The 25,883-nt window shown below is 37.9% G+C and overlaps 1 protein-coding gene across 12 annotated transcripts in view; it reads left to right on the forward strand.

Moving 5' to 3' along the window:
* adgrb1a (adhesion G protein-coupled receptor B1a) overlaps positions 1-25,883 on the forward strand; it is an 85,456-nt gene that overhangs the window by 17,331 nt on the left and 42,242 nt on the right. For 5 of the 12 annotated variants that reach the window (XM_026283718.1, XM_026283717.1, XM_026283713.1 and 2 more), the window contains exons 2-8: positions 5,570-6,508; positions 19,219-19,377; positions 19,634-19,708; positions 20,182-20,286; positions 21,580-21,747; positions 23,071-23,250; positions 23,598-23,927. In XM_026283718.1, coding sequence (XP_026139503.1) covers positions 5,791-6,508; positions 19,219-19,377; positions 19,634-19,708; positions 20,182-20,286; positions 21,580-21,747; positions 23,071-23,250; positions 23,598-23,927 — 1,735 coding nt within the window. In that variant the 5' untranslated portion in view covers positions 5,570-5,790. Of the gene's footprint in view, positions 1-5,569; positions 6,509-19,218; positions 19,378-19,633; positions 19,709-20,181; positions 20,287-21,579; positions 21,748-23,070; positions 23,251-23,597; positions 23,928-25,883 lie in introns of those variants that run through there. The other 7 variants (XM_026283716.1, XM_026283723.1, XM_026283720.1 and 4 more) reach the window with 5 other exon arrangements.

The raw sequence follows: 25,883 nt of genomic DNA on the forward strand, positions 1-25,883 counted from the left end.
CAGTGATACAAACTGTGTCAAAGGCAAGAATCTGGGAAAATTAAATGCTTTGAATAATATTTTAGCCATTAAGAGCCATTATTAAATAAAATAATCAAAAGAAGGAATTCAAAAGCTATTAATAACTTTTATATACTTGTATGCATTCATAAAGTAGTATTTTGCATCCTTTAGGATATATAAGCAGATACTGTCTCAGAGAAAAATTTTGTCCAAACAATAATGTTATCTAGCCCGATCCTGACCCATTGGTTTAGATTATGAATTAGACATACCTTCCATAAAAATCTGAGATAAATGGATTTTGTGTATGAGATCAATAATTGTGATCTCATACACAACTTACATGTGAAAAGTACAATAAATTTAAATACAATACTGCCACGCAAGAGCTGTAAAATGCTATATTAATGACAATAGCATGCAAAACATTTCCCAGAAAAAAGAATAGTGTATTTTTAAGGGTGTGAAGATCTCTTTCAATATCCACTCTCCTAATTTTAGATTTAAAGACTATTTTAGCTTCATTCAGTAAATCTCCCTGGCAAGCTCTGATCCTATAGCTCACAGAAAGCCCGAGACAGCAGAGATAAGTCTGCTCCCACCTCTTTTAACAGCAGGAATACTGCTACCTCGGATCTGTTTACCTAGCTTAAGGTTAACCCAGGAAGCACTGAACGCTGAAATTAAAGCGATAGTTCACACAAAAGTCTATTCCAACGTATGATTCTGTTTTCTTGCATAGAACAAAAAAGGGACATTTTGCAGAATAAGCGGCTCTTTTCCACACAACGAAGACATGATTTACAAAGCCAAGCTTCAAGAATAGTCCATACAACTTAAAATGTGCTTCTAAAGTTGGTGAAGAACAGCATATGTTTTAATGAAAATACAAATTTGTTTGATTTTAGATGTCTGTTTTATTATTACAGAATTATGTTATAATTTATTCACCCTCAAAGCGTATTCCAAATCTGTATGACTGTGTGCGTGTGTGTGTGTGTGTGCTCTTGTTTTTGTGACATATCAGGACACAACTCTGTATAATGACATGGGTATGACACAGGTATTACAAGGATAGGGTGACTTATGAGGACATAACCCATGTCCGAATTTTTCAAAACGCTTATAAATCATACAGAATGAGTTTTTTGTGAAAGTAAAAATGCACAAAGTTTCCTGTGAGGGTTAGGGTTAGGTGTAGGGTTGGTGAAGGGCGATAAAATATACAGTTTGTACAGTATAAAAACCATTACGCCTATGGGATGTCCCCACTTTTCACAAAAAACAAACGTGTGTGTGTGTGAAACATTTTATTTTATTTTATTTTATTTTATTTTACACAGTGAAAGTCGATGGGGTCCAATATTGCTAGAACCACAACGTTCTTCAAAATATCTTCTTTAATGTTTTGCAGAAGACAGAAAGTCATACAGGTTTGGAACGACATGAGGAGGGTAAATAATAATTTTTGGGTGAACTATCACTGTAGGAGGAGTCAAAAAGCACCTCCATCCGACATTAACTGGTTTCTGATGCAAGATCCCTCCGCATCCTGTACTTTGTCTGATAGGAAAAGCAACGGTTTATAAGTTGATGAAAGAAGGCCTGGCATTTAGCACGGTAAACACATTCATCAACAGAGACAGATAATTATCTCTTTAATTCCACGACCGCGTGAGGCCTAGCGCTTGTTGTCAAAGACACTGGAGCGCAAACAGAGGAGAATGAGGTTGGTCTTGAAAGAGGCAGCAGTGCTTGCCTTCTGTTTGCTCAAATAACCTTGTTCGCTGGGGTGTCATTGTAGCTCTTTAATTTGAGAGGAAGACAAAATAAATAAGGGGCGGAGCGTGGAAAGAGACGCAGATGAACGAGAGCACGCATGAGAAATGACAGCCTGTCTTCTCTCCCTTCTCCTTCTCTCTATCTTTCTCTTCATCCGTCGCTCTCTTTCACATCCTCTTGTCCTCTAAGTCCTGTGTCTTTTTCTCCCCAACCAATGATTTTACACAAACTACCAGGAATACTTTAGGCACCATTTCCAGGGTAATACTATGATTGCATGCTGTCCCTGACAGACAGTGAAGAAGAAAAAAAAAGATAATGAAACGACAAGTAGCAAGGTAAAAGCTTAATTGAACAAAGGTGGTCTTCATCTTCCGAGAGGTTTGTGATATCATGATTACGCTCAATGGCTTCTTTTCTGTCTAATGAATGTGAAAAGCAGGCCCCATCATGGCCCCTGTAATCATGATATAATCCTGCTATGAGAAAATACTTGTCTCTCTTTTCCTTCTCTGTTTTTCTTCTCTAAGAAGCCAGTGTATGTGAGCCCTATCTGCTTGAACAATTTTTCCAGCATATTCAGAGTCCGAGGCTGCAAACAGTATGGAGAAACAGTCAGTGTTTCCATAATGCCTTGACATCACGGAACTGATCGAGACACACTTGACACGCACATGTGAGAGTGACAGATTAAGAAATGCTTTTCACTCAAAAGATCTAATATATATATATATATATATATATATATATATATATATATATATATATATATATATATATATATATATATATATATATATATATATATATATATATATATATATATATATATATATATATATATATTTAATTATTTATTCATTTATTTTAGATGATATTTAGAAGAGAAATTCTGTTGTTACTTCATTGAAAGTCAATGGCATCCAGTGTTGTTTTGGAAATCGTTGACTTTAATTATATTATATTAAACTATCCCTTTAAATCTGAAGTAGTCACATTTATCTGTTTAAATGTTACCTGTTACCTGTTACCTGTCGCTAGCCTAGAGCATTATTTTTCATCCAAAATGTATTTCATCAATTTTTTACCTATTCTTTTCTTCCAGAGTGACATAGTGCATAAAAGCAAGGGCTTAATTAACCGAATAGCAGTTTTCAGTGTCACTGATGCTGATCAATACACTAGACATGTCTGTAATGAGCTGACCACTGTGAAACACTCAAAACCCCCATCCAGTGCATGCTGGGATAGCTAAATTTCTTGGGGCAGAATAGAATGGATGAGCAATCATCCCTGCATCAGTCGAGGTGTTTCTTGAGGTTCAGCCTTGAGAATGTCCCGGTTAACTTCAAGGCTAAGTTAAGACATGGATTAGATGATTACATCCTCAAGCTTCATTCTGGATACCACTGGCATGAAAAGCACTGTTTATTCTGTTTGAAAAACACCAACCTTTTCACTTAAAGACTTATCCTCTGAGCATCCTGAACAGAGTTATCTGGGACCAAGCAGATATGTGCCATTGTGTGTGTGTGTGTGTGTGTGTGTGTGTGTGTGTGTGTATGCATGTGTGCAAGGCAAAGTTTGAGGTCATGCTGAGATCAGTTGGAGCTTTTTTTATATTATCTGAAAGTAAAAAAAAAGAATGAAAAAAAGAAGAGAAAAACTAAACCACCTGTGCAGTCAGCCGAATCCATGTATTCTGGTCTGCTTTTCTCCCCAGGCTGTGCCAATAGGACTCCAGGATTGAGTCTGTAGAGAGAGAGGTTAAGATTTGGGTCAGTTTTGTTGCTTTAGTTAATCTTATTTTTGAACTTATATAAGAAATTACTCATCAAAATATTTGTCTTCTGCATCACTTTGCCACTGCTGTATACATGCAGTCAAAATAATGTGCAATGTAAAGTAATGTGAAGGAAAAAATATCTTTGTGTTGAGTTCTCATGTAGTCTAAAATATATATATATATATATATATATATATATATATATATATATATATATATATATATATATATATATATATATGAAACACTGTTTTATAGATTGACCAGCTTGAATCAGTCTGACAGATGTTTTATTGAATAACATTACATAGGTTTTGTTGTTACCAACAGAGTTCAATGGAACTTACGACCATAGTTAGCTAACAATGTTTTTTGAAAATACACCCCAGGATGACTACTGAATCTGACTCACTTAATGAACAGGAAATTAACATCACTTAAGTGATGTAAAATGTTTATGAAACAGGTTTGAGAGATTTGAACGAATATTAATAATTACTGGGTTTTTATAAGTTTATAAGTATGTTTTAACAACATAAAAGCAATGTTCTATAGGAAACATTGATTCAAGACAGGAACAATGCATGAAGGAAGTTTTACGAGAAGAAAAATATTAAGAATTAATTCAAATAATCCAGTCATAGTTGTGCTCGTCCTGCTTGAGCTGTGAGAACTGAACACAGCTAAATGAACTGATTTGCTAACGGGTATTTTAGCTCACTCAAAATTATTTCAGTTGACTGAAATGATATGCCATTTCAGTTAATGTAAAATGGACAAAAAAATAATTAATAAAGCATAACAAAAATTTACTTTAATGACATTGTCATCTAAAGACAAAGTATGACACTGACTCACAAAATCATACCTGCACATTCACAAAACTGCATTCAGTAATGTGGTTGAAATACACACACTCACACACACACACACCTATTGGTTTCATTATTTTTCTAAAGAATGCACTCTCTCATAGACACACACATCGATCTCACCCACACACATTCATAACAGCATTATCCAGCATCTTTGTAGAAACTCCTAATCTCTAACAATACCCTGCTGTACGCCAATAGCGACTGCTGTATTTATTAACAATACCGGGAGAAAGGAGTTGCTGAACAGATTCATTACACATATTAAAGTTGTAATGATTATTATAAATATCACATCACTTCATGTGAATGAAGTGGCCAATTTTTCTTCATCCAACAGTGTTTAGAATCTATATGACTCAGTGCACTTTTTTACCCCTGTCTGGGTTTGTCTCATTTCTTAGCACGCCGAATATGAGGAAAAAAGCTAATGCCTTTAGATAAGGATGATTAACCTAGAATAAAATCTGCATGGTATGTTCTTGTATGGTTTCTGGCTCTCAGGGTGAGCCTGGTGCCGGGGTGCTCACTTTGTAAAATGACTAATGGCACATGGAAATTTTGCGATTACATCAGAATAGTCTCCAAGATGTCTGTCTACTGCTCTTGCATGTGACCTCACATATTTCTTATCTTTAAGTGCTGTAAAACTGCATGAGCGACTGAATTGTCAGGGAAAAGAATGACAATCAGGCCCGTCTGAGAGATGATCCAGCCGCTTTTAGCCTAATGATTCGCAGAGGACTGGGGCTATTGATCATTTTGGCATGAGGCAAATGCACTGGAAATAATGAATGACAGCAGGTGTTCATATTTTTGTAATTGATTGCCCCATAATTGGACAAATTATTGAGCTCACTGATGAAATACAAGATTGAGGGTGACGTTTTAGCAGAAAGTGACTGTCTGGTTCACAAGAGTTCTTTTTGAATGTGAAGCACAGGTGCGACACTTCTGGATCGATATAGCCCAGCGTGGTAATTTCTAAGTACCAAAGTCAGTCATGTCGGTGTCTAGACACTTTTGAAGTTATCATGTTCACTCTTATCTGGTCAATGGTAAATTGCTGTTGTTTTTCCATCTGGCTTATGCTTTCTTTTTTCTGTCTTCTCTAATCCTACAGATCTCTCTGAGGGCGTCTGGCATCATGGACTGCAAACTGGATCAATGAGCCAGAGTTCCCTCTCATCCTGAGCTGTCAGTTCAGAGGGTTCTGCAAACATCTGAGAATATCATCTTGTCAACAAAACGAGGCTGTTGATCCTACATTAAGAAGAAGAGGTTCCCAGTAAGAGAAACCTTCAGCCTCGCACTTTTCTGCACACCGTTCTGCCATTTACAGCCATGATATCAAAATTCGTACGGAATTGCTCATCGTTGGTCCTGCTTTTCCCTCTTCTTCAATTGCTGAGGCTGGACATGCTCAACGCTGCCCCCTCTGGTCCGGAGTCTGACACCTGCTCCACACTGGTCCAGAGCCGCTTCTTTGGATTCTTCTTCTCGTCCTCGGTATTTCCCAGTATGCCCTGCTCCTGGACCCTGCAGAACCCGGACCCAAGACGCTACACTATATTCATCAAGGTGACAAAACCAACCAGAGATTGCATTCCTCGACAGCACCGGACCTTTCAGTTTGACTCCTTCTTGGAGACGACACGAACCTTTCTCGGGATGGAGAGCTTTGACGAGGTGGTGAAGCTGTGTGATGCCTCTACCCATGTTGCTTTCCTGGAAGCAGGAAAACAATTCCTGCAGATCCGGAAAGGGCTGCCCAGAGCAGTTTACGGGTCCAGGAATGGCGATGGGGAATTTAAGGTGGAGTTTCTTGTGGTTGGGAAGCGTAACCCCAGCATGGCAGCCTGTCAAATGCTGTGCCAATGGTTGGAGGACTGCCTGACCTACAGTACCTCCAACCGGCCCTGTGGCATCATGCAGACACCATGCCAGTGTTGGGACCAGTCCCCACTCGACAAAGAAACCAGTGGATGCTACCGGGACGGAGTCTACTTGGATAACTGCATCCCCGTTGTGAAAGAAGGAACAGTTGACACGGACACTAGCGGTAAGCTAACACTTTTTGTCTAATTAACGCAGCATGGTACAATGGTTATAGAATTAAAAAATGTTGTTCACTGTTCCCACTGTGGGTTTGGTAGCTTGTCTTATTTAGTAGCAAAGCAACAGAACAATGGAGGCTGAAGAAAAAAAGAGTTCAGAGAGAACTGATGGAGGTAAAGAGAGAAAAAAAAAGCTGCAAGGTTTTAGGTTTCAGCTGATGTGTCCTAGCTGGGTGACCTTGACATCTTGGCGCCATGTGCGATCCTGTGAGAGTTCAGATAGGGATATTGGATCGGCCCATGGGAGAGTTAATGTGGGCAGACATGCTCTGGGAGTGGCACGGGATAGCGGTGGTGATGCACTTGGAGATTGATTATTAGGAAGGGAATGGGGCCGGTTACTGAGCTCAGAGCTATGATGTGAAACTCAACCCCTAGGAGAGGCTACAGCCATTGGACTGGAAGATCACTCACCCATTGCAACGTGTGACCTTTCTGTGGACTTTCTATTCCTTCTTTTCTTTTATGTATTACTTTTTTCTGCTTGTTAAAAAACACAAAGGGGTGATGGATCTCCACAACACACAGTGTCCAAAGCTATCTGTTAAAATAATATGTTAGTTTGTTTTACAGTTGAACCAAGTGATAAGGGGCAGAATATGTTCTTGCCTCCAAAAAGAGCTAAAATTGATGTTATTTTACATTTACATTTAATCATTTAGCAGATACTTTTATCCAAAGCAACTTACAAAAAAAGAACAATAGAAGCAATCAGACCAACGAGAGAACAACAACAATCTACAAGTGGTTTTTTTTCACATTTTCACATTTCAACATTTTCACTGGCCTCCCAACAGATTTCTAAAGAATCATGTGACACTGAAGCCTGAAGTAATGAATGGCTAATGAATGGCTAATGAAAATTCAGTTTTGCCATCACACAAATAAATGGCATTTTAAAATACATTTTATTAGAAAAGACTTATATTTAAACTGTAACAATATTTAACAATATTACTATTTTTTTACTGTGTTCTTCATGAAGGGAATGCAGCCTAGATGAGCATAAGAAAATTAAATAAATAAATAAATGAAAGAAAAAATACATTTTCTTACTGTAAAGAAAAAAAAATTAAATAAACCTTATGGGCCCAAAGCTTTTGAATATTAGTGCATGTATTTTCTAGAAATACTTTTTATATTTATCATTAAATTAGGTTTTAAAAATTATACAGTTATAATGTAACTCCATACTTTCATAAATCATACTTTTGAAAAGTATGGCATCCAATTGAAAGCATTACTGATTGGTTTCTAGTTTTCAACAAAACGTTGTAAATTATTCTTCCAAGATCAAAAATTATGTTTGCAAATTCAACAATACATCCTCTATGTTAACCAGCTACTGCATATGATATGTTGCTCATAAATCAGCACTGTTTACATTTTAGACAGTGTAGAATACAGAAATAAAACTAACCGTTTAAGTTTGCAAGGCATAAAAACTGAACACAGTCAATTAATATAAAATGTTCAGCAGCCAGTGACCCATCCTTAATGCCAATGCATCACAAAAGTCAAACACACACATAATAAGGTATGCATATACAGAAAAAACTTATATGTGTATGGCCCCTAAGACAAGCAAGGCAGCTAGAATAGATGTACGGAGGGCGTGATAAAGAGAAAACATCTCATGAATTGATCGTAAACTTGGGAGGCGAGCCAGGAATGTCCATGGCCCATTGGATGGAGCCAGAGCAGAAAGGCAAATGAAAGATGACTTTTGAAAGACAGGCTGTGCATCATTACAATGCTTCTCTACAAGACCTATCGCTCAGTGGATATCCCTAGCTCAGTCGTAATTGCACGCTGTCCATTTTATGTGCAGCCAATTTAGAGATGTGCCTACTCCCACATCCCCCGTAGGTGGAAATAGCCAACCCCCCTCTGATTCCTAAAAGAGAAACTTTAGAGTTAAATAGAGGGACACATGAGGGAGAGAGTGTGCATTCCATCTTAAAATGCTAAAGGCGTATCTATTGTGTGAATGTGACCCATTGCTCAGAGGCTAGGCATCATGGGAGATGATTCGATTCATCTCTCGCAGCTCAGAGCAGTGACAGATTACGGGCTGGATTTGAGAGACAGAATGGAAGGGGAGTTGAGTGAGAAAAAGCAGGGGACAGAATTTCAGGTGTGAGGTGATGACAGTGGAAAATATTGTCCTTATGACTTGCACTTTTTCGTTATTCGGAACAATGTGTCTCAGAGAGCTTTGGTTAAACTAGATGAAAGCACATACTTTTTATTTCTCAGCGAGGTGCTATGAATTGAGAGAAGAGCTGATAATAGCTTGGCTGTGATGTTGCTAAACAAAGGAATTTAAATTGACTGCCCCTATAGTCCTCAGTTCTTCATCTTTATGCGCAATAATAAGATTTAACTTATCACCGTTTTGTTGTAGTCGTGTCTCTTTTCTGTTTCTCACACACATACAGTCCCTCACGCCAGTGAGCCGATTCATTGTGGATGGCTGAAAATGATTGTGCGGGCGGCACTCTTTCACTCTGTGTGTGGGTGGGTGTGTTATGAGTATGTTTGGCCACCAGAGGCACACACGTTTTTTAGTGTACGGCTTATAAAATTGCTCCCACTGCTCTGGGAAAGATGAGCACAGCGCTTATCTCTGCTGGACGGATGGTCTGTGTCTGTATCTTTTTCTCTCTCTAGCTCTCCTTCTCCTACTGCTGCCAGTGCTAGCTCATGGCCTCTCCATGGCTCTCCAGAGCTCATAAAATATTAATGTTTTAATTAAGCAGTTTTACTGCCTCTATACTTGATAATAATAAATGCCCCGGGTTGGGTGTGCATTAGGGTTTGTATATGTGTTTTAGGAACATATGTTAGCCTTGAGACTGTACTAGTCCATTGTAAACATACACAGATGATGGTGGGGGGGGGCTACATTTTACAGACATTTGTCTTGCTTTAGGGGTTCATCGCTATTTCATGCACACTTTCAATGAGGGATTTTTGAGGGTGTTTGTAGCAAGAGGGTGTACATTGTTGTACAATAGAATATCAGTTTTTTATTGTTTACTTGTTTCAGTTTTATCATCTCGATTTGTAACTTAAACCGCCAGCGAGGTGTTTTGTGGCAGTAAAAAATGCTGTATTACAATAATGAGAATCAGCATTAAGAATAATGGAAATTTAAAAAGTAAAATGTCCAAGCACATTGTTGTAATAGAAATTTGGAGAAAATTTGTAATTATCAAAGAAAACAATAATGACATTTTTTTTAATGAAAAAAAAAATTTGGAAAATGAATGAATCACACAACTACACTGAATAGGGACGAGGTTTTCAAACATTAAAAATTATGGAGAAGTATCATGACATTTAAATGACGTTTAAATTGAAATGAAGTTTAAATGACTCGCGTGCAAAATGTAAACTATTAGACAGCCTGAAACCTTTGGCGTGCTTATGAGATAAGATTTCCAATTTGTGAATGAGTCGTTCTTTTAAGTATAATCTTTTAATTGATTTACTTGTTCCGGATTGATTAATTTTTTGAGTTCCATCCAACACAGACTTCAGAAATTATACATTTCTGTTCGAAGAAACAACGAAAGCAAAGGGTCTGGAATATTTTGAGGATGAGTAAATTACCCCTTTTTCTTTATACAAAATGTAGTATTTATTAAACCTTATATTATATATATATATATATATATATATATATATATATATATATATATATATATATATGTGTGTGTGTGTGTGTATATATATATATATATATATATATATATATATATATTAGTGCTGTCAAAATTAGCGCGTTAACGCATTCGATTAATTTGAAATATTTAACGCGTTAATAAAAAAATAACGCAATTAACGCGGTTGCAGTTTTTTTTTTTTTTCAGTTTTGGCCTATGTGTGTTCAACGTGCAAAGAAATATGGATAAGACCAAGGAAGGACTTTTAGACGGAAAGTTTCAGTATAAAACTCTGCCGGATTACTCTTCAGTCTGCCACAAGAAACATTACTCTTCATTTAGTCTGCCACAAGAAACAGCAACATTAAAATCATGAACTCAAATGTCATTGTTTAAAAAAAAACAAAAAAACAATGACTGTAACAGTGCGTAAATCAGACTTTTCTGTAACGCTAACGTTAATAAGCTTAAACGAAAATAACGAAATAATTATGTAGCGGAGTATTTTTTGTACACAGTGCCGCGAACTGTCAATCACTCCTGTGAGCGTGCATCACTGTCCTCCTCACAGCTGCAGCAACTTGCGCTCTCACTCTTCATCAAGCTTTAAAACAAAAAGGGGACAAAAAGATCATATTGTCTTTGTGCATAGGCTATAGATTAATTAGATAAATTAATATCTAAATTTGTGCCTTGCCGTCTACGGTATCTTTTCAGAACTTAGAAAAAAGATGCTGCAGCCAATGAGTAGCCAGCGGGGGCTGCAGGACGACTCAACCTCCGCAGACAGTTTTTAATGTTTGTCAGACAATAAATACTCAAGATTTTGCTTTAGTATAACTCACAACGAGTTTCACACACCTTCTCCGGCCACGTTGAGTTGTTGACACTTAACAGTGGGAAAAGCGACACATGCGCTATTCACTTGTATAACTTAAGGGTGAATGGGTAATGTAGTTTCTGCTCTGGGTGGGATGAATTAGGACGCTTGCATTGTGAAGGCCGCTCTGAAAATCGGCAGTGCAGGTAAAAGATTAAAACCTCTATTAAAACAGATGTCCAAATGAGCGTACCGGTACGCTACAAGCACGTTCTGGGCGCACGGAGAGGTGGCGGTACGCTCAAGAGCTATATTTGGAAGTGGCTGTACTAAGTACCAAACCGGTGCTTACAGGCCCACTTAAAGCACTGGCAATGACTATACTTTGGAATTTTTTTGCAGTCCACTTAGAATTCAACATGGAAATCATTTTTGTTTTTTATTGGCATTGATTGTTTTGAAATTCAAATGGTACTAACATGCCTGTGTTTTTATTTCTGTAATAAATATGGCTTTCAAGCCAACAGTTAATTTGGAGGATATTGATGGTTTATTGCAGGTATGTTGTTTACATGAGTATATCTGTGTTACAAGTTAAACAAAAATTCCTATAAACAATCATATTTTGAATTTAAATAGTTTCTTTGTCTTGAGTTTACATTAATTATTTACATTTTACATTTACATATCCAAAAAGTTTCAGTCTTTTAATTGCGATTAATCGCGATTAATCGCGATTAATCGCGATTAATCGCGATTAATTTTAAAAAATTGTGCAATTAATTAGTTAATTTTTTTTAATCGATTGACAGCACTAATATATATATATATATATATATACACACACACACACACACACACACACACACTGAACAAAATTCTAAACTAAACGTGATTTTTGCCCTAGTTTTCAAGAGCTGTACACAAAAAGCCTGTTTCTCTCAAATATTGTTCACAAATCTGTCTAAATCTGTGTTAGTGAGCATTTCTCCTCTGCCGAGATAATCCATCCACCTCACAGGTGTGGCATTTCAAGATGCTGATTAGACAGCAGGATTATTGCACAGGTGTGCCTTAGGCTGGCTACAACAAAAGGCCACTCTAAAATGGGCAGTTTTATCACACAGCACAATGCCACAGATGTCGCAGAAGTTTTGAAGGAGCGTGCAATTGGCATGCTGACTGCAGGAATGTCCACCAGAGCTGTTGCCTGTGATTTAAATGTTAATTTCTCTACCATAAGCTGTCTCTAAAGACGTTTTAGAGAATTTGTCAGTACATCAAACCGGCCTCACAACCGCAGACCACGTGTAACCACACCAGCCCAGGACCTCGACATCCAGCATCTTCACCTCCAAGATCGTCTGAGACCAGCCACCCAGACAGCTGCTGCAACAATCGGTTTGCATAACCAAATACTTTCTGTACAAACTGTCAGAAACCGTCTCATGGAATCTCATCTGCATGCTCGTCATCGTGGGCTCGAGCTGACTGCAGTTCGTCGTCGTAACCGACTTGAGTGCGAACACATTCGATGGCGTCTGGCACTTTGGAGAGGTGTTCTCTTCACTGATGAATGCCGGTTTTCACTGTACTGGGCAGATGGCAGACAGTGTGTATGGAGTTGTGTGGGTTACCAGTTTGCTGATGTCAACGTTGTGGATCGAGTGGCCCGTGGTGGCGGTGGTGCACAGAGGTACCATGAGTAGATCCTGAGGCCCATTATTGTGCCATTCATCCACAACCATCATCGCTGGTTTTCAGATGGACTGTCTTTTAGTCTTAAGCAAACAATGATTTGTGTCTGGCCCTGGATGAGCTTTAAAAAGTCCTAGGGAGCTGCTTATTAGTGAACACATTCTCCTGCCGATAGACCTGTTGTCTTTGTGCGTGGGTGTATGTGTGTGTCTGTAATGGAGAGTGAAAGACAACAGTGCTGTAAAGAGCTCCCCAACCTATCAGTATGATTACCCCCTCTCACATCTCTGGAGGCACATCTAACCCACAGTCCATACTAAATAGAATCTATAAAAGATAGAAAATCTCTTCTAACATGCTGAGATCGACCCAGTGAAAGCGAGCAGGAGATATTGAGAGAGCAGCGATGAAAGGTTTGATTAGGGGGATTAGGGGTTATTTGTACAATAAAGCCTCATACTTTTGAGAGTAACCACAGATGGGCATGTAGGAATGTCTAATGCACCTAAGGCTCTGCGACATACATGTGCCACCAAAGAGGTTTCCATAGGAACACTGAGACAGTATGAACACTGTCAATTCCCAATCCGAAGGCTGTTTTAATCAAGTTTACTAACCATATAATGCATATGCTAATGCATATTCTCTCTTTCAGTCTTACTCTCTCACTCTCTCTCGTTCTTCCTCAACCTGATATTAAAGTATAACCGCTGTTGCAGTAAAAAAAAAAGGAAAAATGGCTAGTTTAGACTAATTCAGCACCTGTTATTAAACATGTGGAGCATCCAAAAGTAATTCTGATGTTCGTTTTTATTTATATTCTTTTACTTATGTAAATTAATTGGTATAAAATGACTTTTATGGGCTGTTTATAATAATTATAATAATAAAACACTATTTGCATTTATAAATGCACAGAGAACTAAAAGATGATTTCAGTTTGTACGGCCACAGACCGGTAATGAGCTAGATTTAGTGTAATGGTCAAAAGTTCAATATATAAAAAAATTAATTCATGGCAAGCCATTTATGATGTTTATAAAATTGTTTTAATTTAGTCCTCATGTCAAAAATAGAAAAGCGGCATTCATCAACCAAAGGCACATTGCAATGGGCAATTACAAAGTAGACAGCTCTGATTTAGTTTTGTCATTCAGTGTAGTGGTATTCATAATAATTTTGTCAAAAGCCTTTTATGATTTTAGATTGCCACCTTAAATGCCATATACCATAATGGCCTATATTTTTTTTATTTGAGATTAAATAATAAACTTTGCATTTCACATACCATAACATCTGGCTATGAATAGTATCATCGTTAAAAGTCTGCCTGTGTTTTTAATAATGGACAGCTGCCAGTTTGGAGAATTAAATTAAACTAGCATGCTGCAATAATAGAGCTTGTTTACTAGATGTACCCACTGAAATTCACAGTGAATCACTCATAACATTTTTAAGTAAAACAATTTCTCACAATTGACTGCTGTAATGATTATGCTGTTATTCATTATAAGTATTTAATCACCCTCAATACATTGTAAATGTATGTCCTCTCACTAACAAAATTACAATTGCATATGCAGCTTATTTAGTACTAGACAGGGTGCTTTCTTGCTTCTTAGCGTTTAAAATTAGATGAACTTAGTTCTTTGTGAAGGTCTTAGAGTTTTGGAGAGTTTGATGCTGTTCTGGTTAGTTTGGCCACAATGTTTGAGAAGAATGATTTTTGGCATTCACTGATCGGGGAGCTGAAAGTGCATGGAAGTCAGGGCAATATGGCGTGGTCTATTGTATGTTTTTGTGTGTGTGTTCACATGTGCCCCCACGTCCTTTTGGTCTTATGAGCAGATGTTTCTCTGCTGAAGATTGATGTGCAAGAGGAAAATAAAAAAAGCCTGTTATTTTTTCACTCATCTGTGGGCCTGTGAAAAGTGGGAGGCCCATCTGATCCTTTTAGTGAAGGTGTTTTTGATTCGAGCTAGATTTTTCCCCTTTTGTTCCTGCTGAGGAGAGGCATCCATCTTCAGAATTGAAACGTCGACTTCTCTGACCCACACCTGCAACCAAAGAACATTCAACCAAACCCTAATTCATATCTCTGTCGTATTTTTGATCTGTTTATCTACTTGCTCATCGGTAAACAGTGCAGACTCTGAGCTCCCCATATGACACAGGCCGTAATCTTGTAGCGTATGAACTAATAAGAAGTAACTGGTTTTGTCATTGTGTGACCATTGAAAGACAGAACAGAAGTAGTGATCAACAGAACAAAATGTCTAATTGTGTTAGGAACTGACACAAAACAAGTCTTAATCTTCCAACAACCCTTGGTGATAGACAGTTGACAGCTGTTTTTGTGAATATTATACATTTATACTATTAGAAAATAAAAACATTCATAATTGTGTAGACATATAATGACATATGACTCTGAATTATTAGTGTCGTCAACTTCCGCCTGCCTTTTTTGTTAGTGAACAGTTTTGAGAATGAGTGTATGGGGAAACATACAGATTTTTTTGTAACAATTTCCGTCACTGAAATTTATGAAACGTAAATAGACATTGTAAAATGAATGAAAAGACCTCTCTTTGTTTATTTTAACCGTTTCTTCCTAATTTTATTGGTTTTTGTTGCTTTATTGTTTATTTATTTGCACTTATAGCTATTTTACTAGCTTTAACCACTACTATTCATTTGAAGTCAATCATTAATAAATTAATAAAAAGTCAATTATTAATTATTCCTTATCATTTTTTTATTATTGTCTCTGATACCATGAATAACACTCTCATTAGCTCACTGATTTAAAAAAAAAAAAGAAAAAAAAAATAGCAGGATACACTTATGTATCCTATCATAAAAACGTATGCGTATGTATAATGTTAAAAATATTGTTCCTTCATTTTTTATTAATTATTGAAAACCACTTATCTTGCGGCGATGCTGGAGCTTATAATATTTTAATATAAATAACATTTATTTTATTAGTAAATAAAAAGTGTTTATGTCTTGATGTCAATCTCAATTGCTGCCTTTATTTCATTTTATGGTCATACTGTATCTGCATTAAATACCATCTCTAGATACAGTTAATTAAATACACATCAAAACGCTTAATTAAGAGGCAAATACTGAACACCACCTGCTGCCTGAATGTGTCCGATAAAACTGTCAAAATATGATAGAATAACATTATTCCATAGTTTTAAGTCAACTAAAATCTCAAAGGAAAATTGTGCAATTATTAGGAGCTTTTGGTCAATATAATCCCCCACATATTGACAGAAACCATGTTAAAATTCATGGGTTGGAAATGTGTGGTCATTTAATTGAGAGTTGGTTTGCGTGGGCCATTTTGAGCACTGCGGCGCAAGACGGGAAAGATTATGAGAAGCGGCAAGGGTGCAAGCCGAGGTTGTTTCCTGCCCCTGGAGTGAGGTTAATCAATGAGATGTGTAAGCACAGCTGTTCTAATATTTATTCTAGGCGGGATACTGACAGCAGAAACGCACACACACAGAAGAGTGGATTAGACCTGTGAGCTGCAGCCAGCAGAGGGACAGATAGAGACGGACAGAGAGAAAAAGGTGCGAGATGATGGATGGCTCATTTCTTTTTGTTCAAACTCTTCCAGAAATCAATTTCATTCCTACATTAATAAAAACTTTAACTTTTTTAAAAAGAGATCAGACCTAAAAGCCCTAAAAGAGATCAAAAAAATAATAATAACAATATTGTTTTTTATTTTATTTTTTATTGTCTTTTGTTGCCGAAATGGATGCCAATGACCTGTAACATCCTCTGGGTGTCAGCACTTCCCATGTTTCACTTTCCATCACTGACCCACGGTCTGTGTTTTAATGCACGTTAAGCAACCAGAAAAACAATGCATAAAGTCGAATGTAGGGTGTAATTTAGACGAACTGACTGACCTTGGTTTCGTAGGAGATACGCAATGGGCTGTGGCAGGTGATATCATGGTGAGATCATGTATTGATGAATTCAGATCACTGTCACTTGAGCCGTTATTAGACCTTCTGCTCACCACTGAGGGAGAAGTGAAGGTCACTTTGAGGTTTTTCGTAAGCCAAGATGATATTTGCTAATGGGCAGAATGATGTATATCCACACACTCATCCTTTGGAAAGCAGGTGCGTGCTGCAGCTGCAATCTGAAAAACGGGCGAAAAGACAGAATGATAGAGGAAGGGCTGATGAATAGAAAGAAACATCCGAGCAGAGGACGAATATGAGAGTTTAAAGATGATATAGCGTCTGCTGCAAAGAGTCTGGATGTAAGGGAGCAACCACTGTACAAGAGAAGCACACTAAATTATTGAAAGCATAATAAAATGTCCTTGGGGACAGAGAAAGAAAACACTATATTATTCTGCCTCCCCTTTTCTCCTTCAGCCCGTGATTATTGAGCCAAAAAAAAGGTCATTCTCTACCATCGTTTTTCACAGAGAGAGAAAGTCTTATCTCCAAATGGAGTATTCTTTTTTTTCCTGTCAGGACTTTTTTATTATTCTCATTCACTTTTCTAAAGATTGTTTGCTTTACGAATATTCTCACCCTACTCATCTCACTGTTCATCACTTGCATTTGTTTTAAATAAGGTTGAAGTTATTCAACACAGAAGCTGAGAAGCTTATTTAAGACTGATTTTTACCACTTATGGTCCCCCGTGGAGCAGGGATTGGCTTTGCGTGCTGTTTATGCCACATGCGATTGGTTGATTGAGCCATCTGACTTGAAGCGTGATTGGTGGATGGGATTAATCAGGGCAGCGCGCTGAGAGCCGTCCCGGTTCATTTTGCATGCGATTGTCTCTTGCTGTGCAAGGAGGACATTTGATTGTATATTCAAAGCCGAGGCATTGAAGACTAGAATCCGTTATGTTTTATCAGGTGAACGTGTCTCGCGCAACATGCGGCAAAGCCAATCTCAGCACCCCAAGTAAACAATTTGCCATTAATCGCTCATCCTGCTCAAACAAATAGATATTGATTTTGCTTTTCAGCACTTGCTTGCCAACAGATTTGTATCAGTGCTGCAGAAAAGGCATAAATTGTTTTTTATATCTGGCCTTTATGTGGCGTAACTATTAACTTGTGCTTTGCATGAGGAACGCTTTGAATGTAAGGGTTCAGTTAATATTAGGGTCAATGGCATGACACTTATGTTATTTTTTTTCTGGGTTTATTGAAGTATTCAGAAATACGTTAAATATATAATTCATACATATTATTATTACACTTTCAATTTCTGAATTAAAATTGTTTGGTGTTTAAATTAAATTGTGTGTGTGTGTCATCTACTTTTGTCTAAAAGTACATGTATACTAAGTTATACACTGTAAGAGAGTTTTTCATAGTAAATAAAATAAACATTTTATGGAGTACAATTTACTTGAAAATGTCATGTTCAATTCAATGTGTTACTTGTAATTTTTTTAATATAAATATTTGTGAAATTTGCTAGCAATTACTAGACACCTTCTAAAAAACTGATACAGTTCAAGGAAATATTTTATTTTTGGTGATACATAGACCACTTAACATTTTTATAGTTAGAAATTAATAATAATAATAATAATAATAATAATAATAATAATAATAATAATAATAATAATAATAATAATAATAATAATAATAATAATAAATAAATAAATAATAAATAATGATGCAATTGATGTTGGTTTGATCCATTTTTGAAAATGCATTTAAAAAAAATATATGAACCAACACTTGATGCTTCTTTTAACTAGATTTTTCTAGCACTTTATTTTTTTAACTAGATTTTTTTTTACTGTTTTTTTTAGCTTGATTCCCCTTTTTGAAATTTGTTTTAACTATTTTAAGCATTTCATAAAAAAATAAAATCTATCTTTTTTTCTATTTTAAGTGGTTTGTTGAAATTTCTTATTTTATTATAAATAATATTAGCTACATTAATCGGATCTTTACATTGTCTGCATACACCATCTTCATGTAAAATATTTTGATGCACATTTTAAATATAGACCGTCTCTGATTCTTTCTCACTTTCATTTCAGTTCTCATTTTCCGTGTAGAGCGGCACTGAGTGTAGAATTACATACCCTCCCCTGTACAATTGATTTGTGAGTAATTAAAAATGTCTGCAGCTGGACATGGTCCAGCTTCATGTTCTATTCATGCAGATTAATACATATTTGTCGGGGCCTCCGGGATCAGACAGGCAGCAATGTCTGCTATTAAACATTCATGAGGGAGCAGAACACAGGGACTCATATCCTACTGGTATTTATGGGTCCATTTCTACATCTTAGTGCCATCATAATGGATTACGAAATCAGAACATTATTGCTTAGCAGGGATGGAAATTTAATTTGTGTCACAAAAAATTATTAATAAATGGCTTTTTCTTGGGAATTATGCTCACATGGACTGTGCTTGTGTCTGTGTATGGGTTTAATACAGGTGGCTGGAGTGGATGGGGCAACTGGGCGGAGTGCAGCAGTGAATGTGGAGGTGGAGTCCAGACGCGCACACGCACCTGTCAATCACCACCTGAGGAGGCATACCTGTGTGAGGGTGTTCTAGAAGAAGGTCGTCCCTGCAACTCTCAGCCGTGCATTGGTAAGTAGCGTTCTAGGCTCATGCACGTTGCACGTGATCGTTCACACATCCACTTCTTCTCTAGCTTTCTCTCTCTGTCAGTATCTGACGTCTCATTTTTTAATTTCTTCACATTTCACTGTAAAAAAATATGTTCTTCCTGTGTGACACAATGATAGAGGAATAATGATAATAAAATGCTAGAGCAATAACGATAATAAAATGCCAGACTGATGATAGAATGAGCGTTTTTGTGTGCTTTTCATTGGACCCATAGGCTACAGGCAGTATTCCTCTAAAGGCAAGGGTTTAAGTCCAGTGAAATACAAAGGAATGCAAGAGGCCATGCTTGGTAAGGGCGTCACTGACCGAGTCAGTTTGAATGTGACTGTAGTGAGTAGAACTTCACTCAGTTTGGATGGAGGCCATGAGTAAATAACCCACTCCATGGTCAAGGCCATCGGCTGCAGATGTTTTCACCTCGACTGTCTGTGTCTCCGTTCCGCATGGTCTGCTTATTTTTCATCCGCCATCCACTGCTCGCTCCATCGTGTCCTCTTTCTGCATACTTCCTGCCGTTTTTTTGGTGTTCAAAGCACACGTTACGAGGTCAGGCAAGCCTAGAAGTGTCCAAATTCTCACAGAGTCTCGCGTTCGCATGGAGAGTAGTATCAAACCAAACACAGGTTCACTTCTTCTCAGCTATGTAACCTTAAACTTCACACAAAATCCCAAGCATGGCTGATGCTGGTCTAGATGTTCAGGTCGCACAGCACTGGCCAATCAGAACTCGACTGTAGTTTCTAACCCCACCCCATCCTGCAGGCAGAGGCCGACTTGGCACTCGTAGCCAATCCCTGCGCTCGGTGGACAGCCGTAAACGAGAGGACTCTGATAAGACCCGCAGCGGACAGCAGTCTTCCCAAACAGGTAAGAAGACAGGTGGCATCAGCCTCCTCTGCAGCTTGGGGTCACACACATACACATACTTGCAACCGTTTCACTCACTAGTCCACATACAGGGGAGTAGACTGGATGCGTATGTGGCTATGGCCTTGTTTTTTTATGCCTGTCAGTGTGATGTATGTTTTGTTTGTCTTTGTCATGTGTGTTATGGCATGGTTCATGGAGGAACATCAAGATACCCATGAATCATGGACACCATTGCTTACAAGGAAGTTAAAAGCATTTTGAAAGGGTCGTAACCTCTTATTATGAAACAAAGACAAGGCACACCTTGCTTGGGGGTGGTGATGTATGATTTGCATGCTTCAGTATAAAATATTGGAGTAATATGATGTGATCCCTAGTATTTTGTCTTTTCTCTGTGAGCACTGCATGAATTTGTCTTTCATTTTTACAGTTACACCGATATGAGCCTGTCACTTCAAAATAAATACAAATTTCCACTATTCCATTACAATGTGTTATAAATCAAAAATCACAGTGAATCCATAAATAGACGTCGGGGCTTCATATTTAACTTCTACATGAAAATGAAAAAAAAAAAAAAAAAACAGTTTTTCTATGTTACTTCGGAAGCAGCATTAATATGTACACAATTTTATGCAAATTGCTTAACTAAATGGTACAAAAAACAATATGCGTACTAATGGTTTCAGAGATTAAATAAAACACTAATGTATATGCATATTATTAAATATGCTTATGCAAGGTTTTAGTATGAAACCTAAAACATTTATTGCCCCTAATGTTGTCAGAATGAGGTGAAATCCTTCCCTCCTTATCACTTTTCATTTTGACATTAAATATCATTTTATTGGACATTCTTGATTCTTCATTTCGTTCCACTTGATGGTAAAGATAGCCTAACTCTTTCTATTGGACAGCCATGTCAGCCCACATTATCTATTGGACTGTCAAGACAACCACGTGCTTCCTATTGGACATTTAATTTGTTCCAATTCCTTCGAGATTGCAGATTCCTTGGCTTCCCAGTTCTTCAGAGAGTACCTTTAAAGTCTGATCTACTGGGTAGCCTTGTGAAATCCTCATAGAGATGGCTGACTTACATATCCCAAAAATAAAAACATGAACTTCTATTATAGGTAAATGCTGAGGCTATGGAGTCAGCAACAAAACGGTCTTCCCCTGTTAAATAAAGTTAATCCTGCATGCTAATTAGTTTTGGCGCTTTTCCTACCCTTTACTCTGCTCCCTACCCTACCCCATCCCATCCCCACTTCCCCCCGTCCCTCTCAGTGGATCCTCCGTCGGGTGGGGAGTGGTCTGCGTGGAGCGTGTGTTCGACCACGTGTGGTGAAGGCTGGCAGAGCCGCACACGCTTATGCGTCTCGGTGCCATACAGCACGCAGTGCAGCGGGCCGCTGCGAGAACAAAGACCCTGCAATAACACTGTTGTGTGTCCAGGTAAGCACAGCCCACCTCAGGCCTCTCCTCACCCCCACTATCTTCCTTATCCACTTCCCATCACCCGTTCCACCTCCATTCAGGTCCATTAGCTTTGCCCACTCACCCTCCAGCTGTGGCCCACCTGAGGCTAACTCTTCCTGACCTTCCATGTACGGCTGCTCCCCCCTCAACCCTGGATTCTGGAGAGCCGTGGTAAGATGTTAATGGGTTTAAGTGAAGCAATGGCAGCAAACTCCCTATAGATCCCACTGCATGTAAGATGGTCTCTCTTTTTCAATCTCTTTTCATTCTACCATATCAGCATCTCAGGGGGCTAGACAAAAGTGTTACCTATATATAAACTCTTGCCAAGCACAATGTTTTATTAATTGCTAATCACGTTATGCATAAAACAGAATGATTTGCTCTTTAACATTCAGAAATTTTACTTTTTGCACACTGAAAGTTCCGTGTAAATTGTAGATTTCTGTTCACACTGACAGCTGTTTTTGGTGTATTGTTGGTAGCTAGTACCAAAGCCTGTTGGAACAAAATTCAGTTCACATGGTGGCTATATTTGTAATGTATATCCTGGCATGTAAGATCTTATCGAATGGGGAAAATCTGAAATCTCAAAAACTGGTTGACTGGTTGATCAAAACATTTCTGGTTGATCAATGCCAATGCATATGCGTAGTCCTAAGCACGACTCTCAGGTCTGGTTTCTGTGGGAAGCGGAGTGTCTAACAATAGCTGCAGTGCAAAATGACTAACAACTCTTATTTCGATTCCGTCACTCCTATTACTAGACCTGCCATATTCCGTGTTGCAGTTATTCCAATTTATAGCAATAAGAGTGAATCGCCTTGAGTATCATACAGTCTTTCCAAGAAGGCATTCCTGTCGTAACATTATTTGTAAGCTAGGTAAATGACTCTAGGTTCTGAACATCTGATCACCTATATAAGGTGTTGCAGGTAAAAATAAGATGTTCTTCTGTTTGGACAGGGTATCAGTTTTCTTGCTGCTAATAAAAGAATTGAGAGAAAAATGCTCGTAAAATTGCTGCACTACATCATATCATGAACAAGATTAACATTGATCAATGCATACTACGCAATGTGATCCAATACCTTCAGTCCTATTTGTCGCCTCTAATTAATTTTTTTTCAACTTTATATCATCCCAAAAAGTTGCTTATGCCATCAGGAAATCGCCAACTCCCGTTAAAATTAAATAAATTCAGATCGTTGTCAGTGTGAAGCCCTTTTTAGTTTTACCCTAGTGCGTGTGTGTTTGTGTTGTCGATGTGCGTTTTTCTCTCTATAAATCATACCCTAGCCGCTCTGATTACAGTGCACGGGTCATGGGATGAGTGGACTCCATGGAGCTTGTGTTCTTCAACGTGCGGCCGTGGGTACAGGGACCGCACTCGCTCCTGCAAGCAGCCGCAGTTTGGAGGAAACCCCTGCGATGGTCCAGAGAAACAGACCAAATTCTGCAACATTGCTGTATGCCCAGGTGATCTTTAGGTCTTTAAATACAAACTGTCTCATACAGATTTAATGACTTTCATCTAGCAGCACAGTTAAAGCCTAATTTGAGGCACTGTAGAGAAAGAGATTGAAAAGAACCATTGTGAAGTTCGCAGAAAATGATGGTGATTAAGTGAGGCTTTAATTCACTGTGGATTTGACTAGAGTTTGGCAACCCAAAGCTCCTCTCTTTTTTTCCTGTAATATATCTTTCAATAGTGTCGCCTTGTCTTGCTCCACTTTAAGTTCCTCTCTTTTGTTAACCTAATTTTTCTTTGTATACTCTATCCTCACATTTAAAAATTCTCAGAAACTTTGTCTTTTACCTTGAAGTGGATGGTGTGTGGAATGAGTGGTCCAGCTGGAGTTACTGTTCCTCGTCCTGTTCTAATGGAACAATGCAGCGCACTCGGGAGTGTAACGGGCCCTCGTATGGGGGTATGGAGTGTCAGGGCGAGTGGCGTCAGACAAGAGACTGCTTTCTCCAAGAGTGTCCTGTTGATGGCCAGTGGCAGCTCTGGAGTTCTTGGGCTGGTTGTACCAAGACATGTGGTGGAGGAAGCCAGCAAAGACACAGGGTGTGTTACGGTCCCTTTTTTGGAGGGGAGTCATGCCCAGGGGACAGAGAGGAAGTTAGACGTTGCAATGAGAAGAGATGTCCAGGTGAGACAATCACATATATTGTAACCAAAACTCATTATTTGCTAGGGGTGGCTGATATAACGGTTGCACTTTATTTTACAGTACGTGTACTTAGATGTACTTATAGTGTACTCACAGTGTATTTATCTAAGAACGTTCTGGTAATACAAGGTAACTACATGGGGTAAGGTTAGGTTAAGGGGTAGGTTCAGGGTTAGTCCCTAGTTATTACATAGTTATTGTAATTACTATAATATGTACATAGTATGTACTGTACATGGGGAACAGGACTGTAAAATAAAGTGTTACCGATATAACAGCAGACACAGTAAACTGGTTGAAATTTGAAAACTGGTATACAATTTTGATTACCATCTCTATCACGGCAGTGGTGCATATTTTTATCCTTTTCTTTCATTTTTACATTTTGACACTTTAAATTTTGGAGAAATTTTAAACCAGTATAGCACAGTGATATGTGAAAGAGGTCTCAGTTCTGTACTTGCACTGTTCTGACAGATGGTTTTATTTCTGAGAGACAGTTTAATTAAAACCGTCTGTCAGAACAATGCGCATGTATTTAATTGAGACTTCTTTCACAACTTATTGTGCTGCCTGTCACACAGCATGAGTACGGAGGTATTTTTGCAGTTTATTTCACTCAAACAGTCAAATATACACAAAGTTATGTCAAAATGCCTGTCTTAAGTTAAAACATTAAACCCATGTATTAGGTCTTAAAGTGACAGCAGCCTAATATACCTGCTTCATGTCTTCAGTAGGCATAAGAACCTTTTACTTGTATTAGGGTTGGGTCGATAGATGATTCCATCATCCATTGTCTATGGCTGACAAACATCACGATGTTGATTTGGTAGACATCACCCAACGCTAACTTGTATTAATTAAGCTAGTATTGGTTTTGTTATGGCATTGACATAATAAAAAATATATATACATTTTAATGGCATCTAAAATGTTGGCAGTGTAACAACCTAATTTGCAGCAAAAATAACTATATATTATGATATATACCAGTGGTTCCCAACTTATTTCAACTCGCGGCCCACACAACCAAACATATATGTTTGCGCGGCCCACTGCAAAAAAATTAACTGACCCCTCTATTGTTGGGTTAATAACTTAGTACTCAGAAGATAGATTGATAACTGTATTTATTGAATGAACTAGGGCCATGCGATATGGACAACAACAACAACAACAAAAAAAAAAAAATATATATATATATTGTGATTTCTTTGATCAGTTTTGCTATTTCGATTTTAATCACAATTTTGACACACACAGATATGCTTTACAGTCATAAATGCATTCAGGATGAATTTGAAACAAATTTACAAAAGAAAACCAATAAGAGCTTTCGCAAAAAGTTGTAACGTCTCTAGATCAGACATACGTAAAAATAATCACTAAAGTAAAGGTGTAACAAAATGTATAGACGCATGCCAAAAAATACATAAATCAATAAATCAATCCCATGTCCAGGGACTTTTTTTTTGCCATGCATTGTTCATAGAGCTCTTTAATTGTAGCGGTGCCTCGGGTGTTGAAATAGATTTGTTATACATTATACAGCTTCACATGTACTCCGATTGCAGTGTGTATACAGTATGTGTATGCGGTGCAGAAGCAGCAGCAAGAGCGCATTAATGTAGCGTGAAAGCACATCAAAATAATGCACGAGCGCAAATCTCTCTGTTCGCACATAGATTTCCTTTGCTCTGTCACAAAACCAGACGTGCTCTGATCCATTAACACGGGCTCGGAAAGAAGGCGCATCACAGACAGTGTGTGTAGGCATATGCCCTGTCTGTTCTCGCGCTAGGCGTGTTGCATTCTGATTGGATCTGAAATTTACTGCGGGAGACCAGGGCCGCGGAAAATCGTGCTATAAAACGATTTAGAAACCGCACACGCTCAAATCGTGATTTTATGACGATTTCTATTCATCGCACA

Source organism: Carassius auratus, chromosome 16 (genome assembly GCF_003368295.1).
Source record: "Carassius auratus strain Wakin chromosome 16, ASM336829v1, whole genome shotgun sequence".
In the NCBI taxonomy this organism is placed as follows: Eukaryota; Metazoa; Chordata; class Actinopteri; order Cypriniformes; family Cyprinidae; genus Carassius; species Carassius auratus.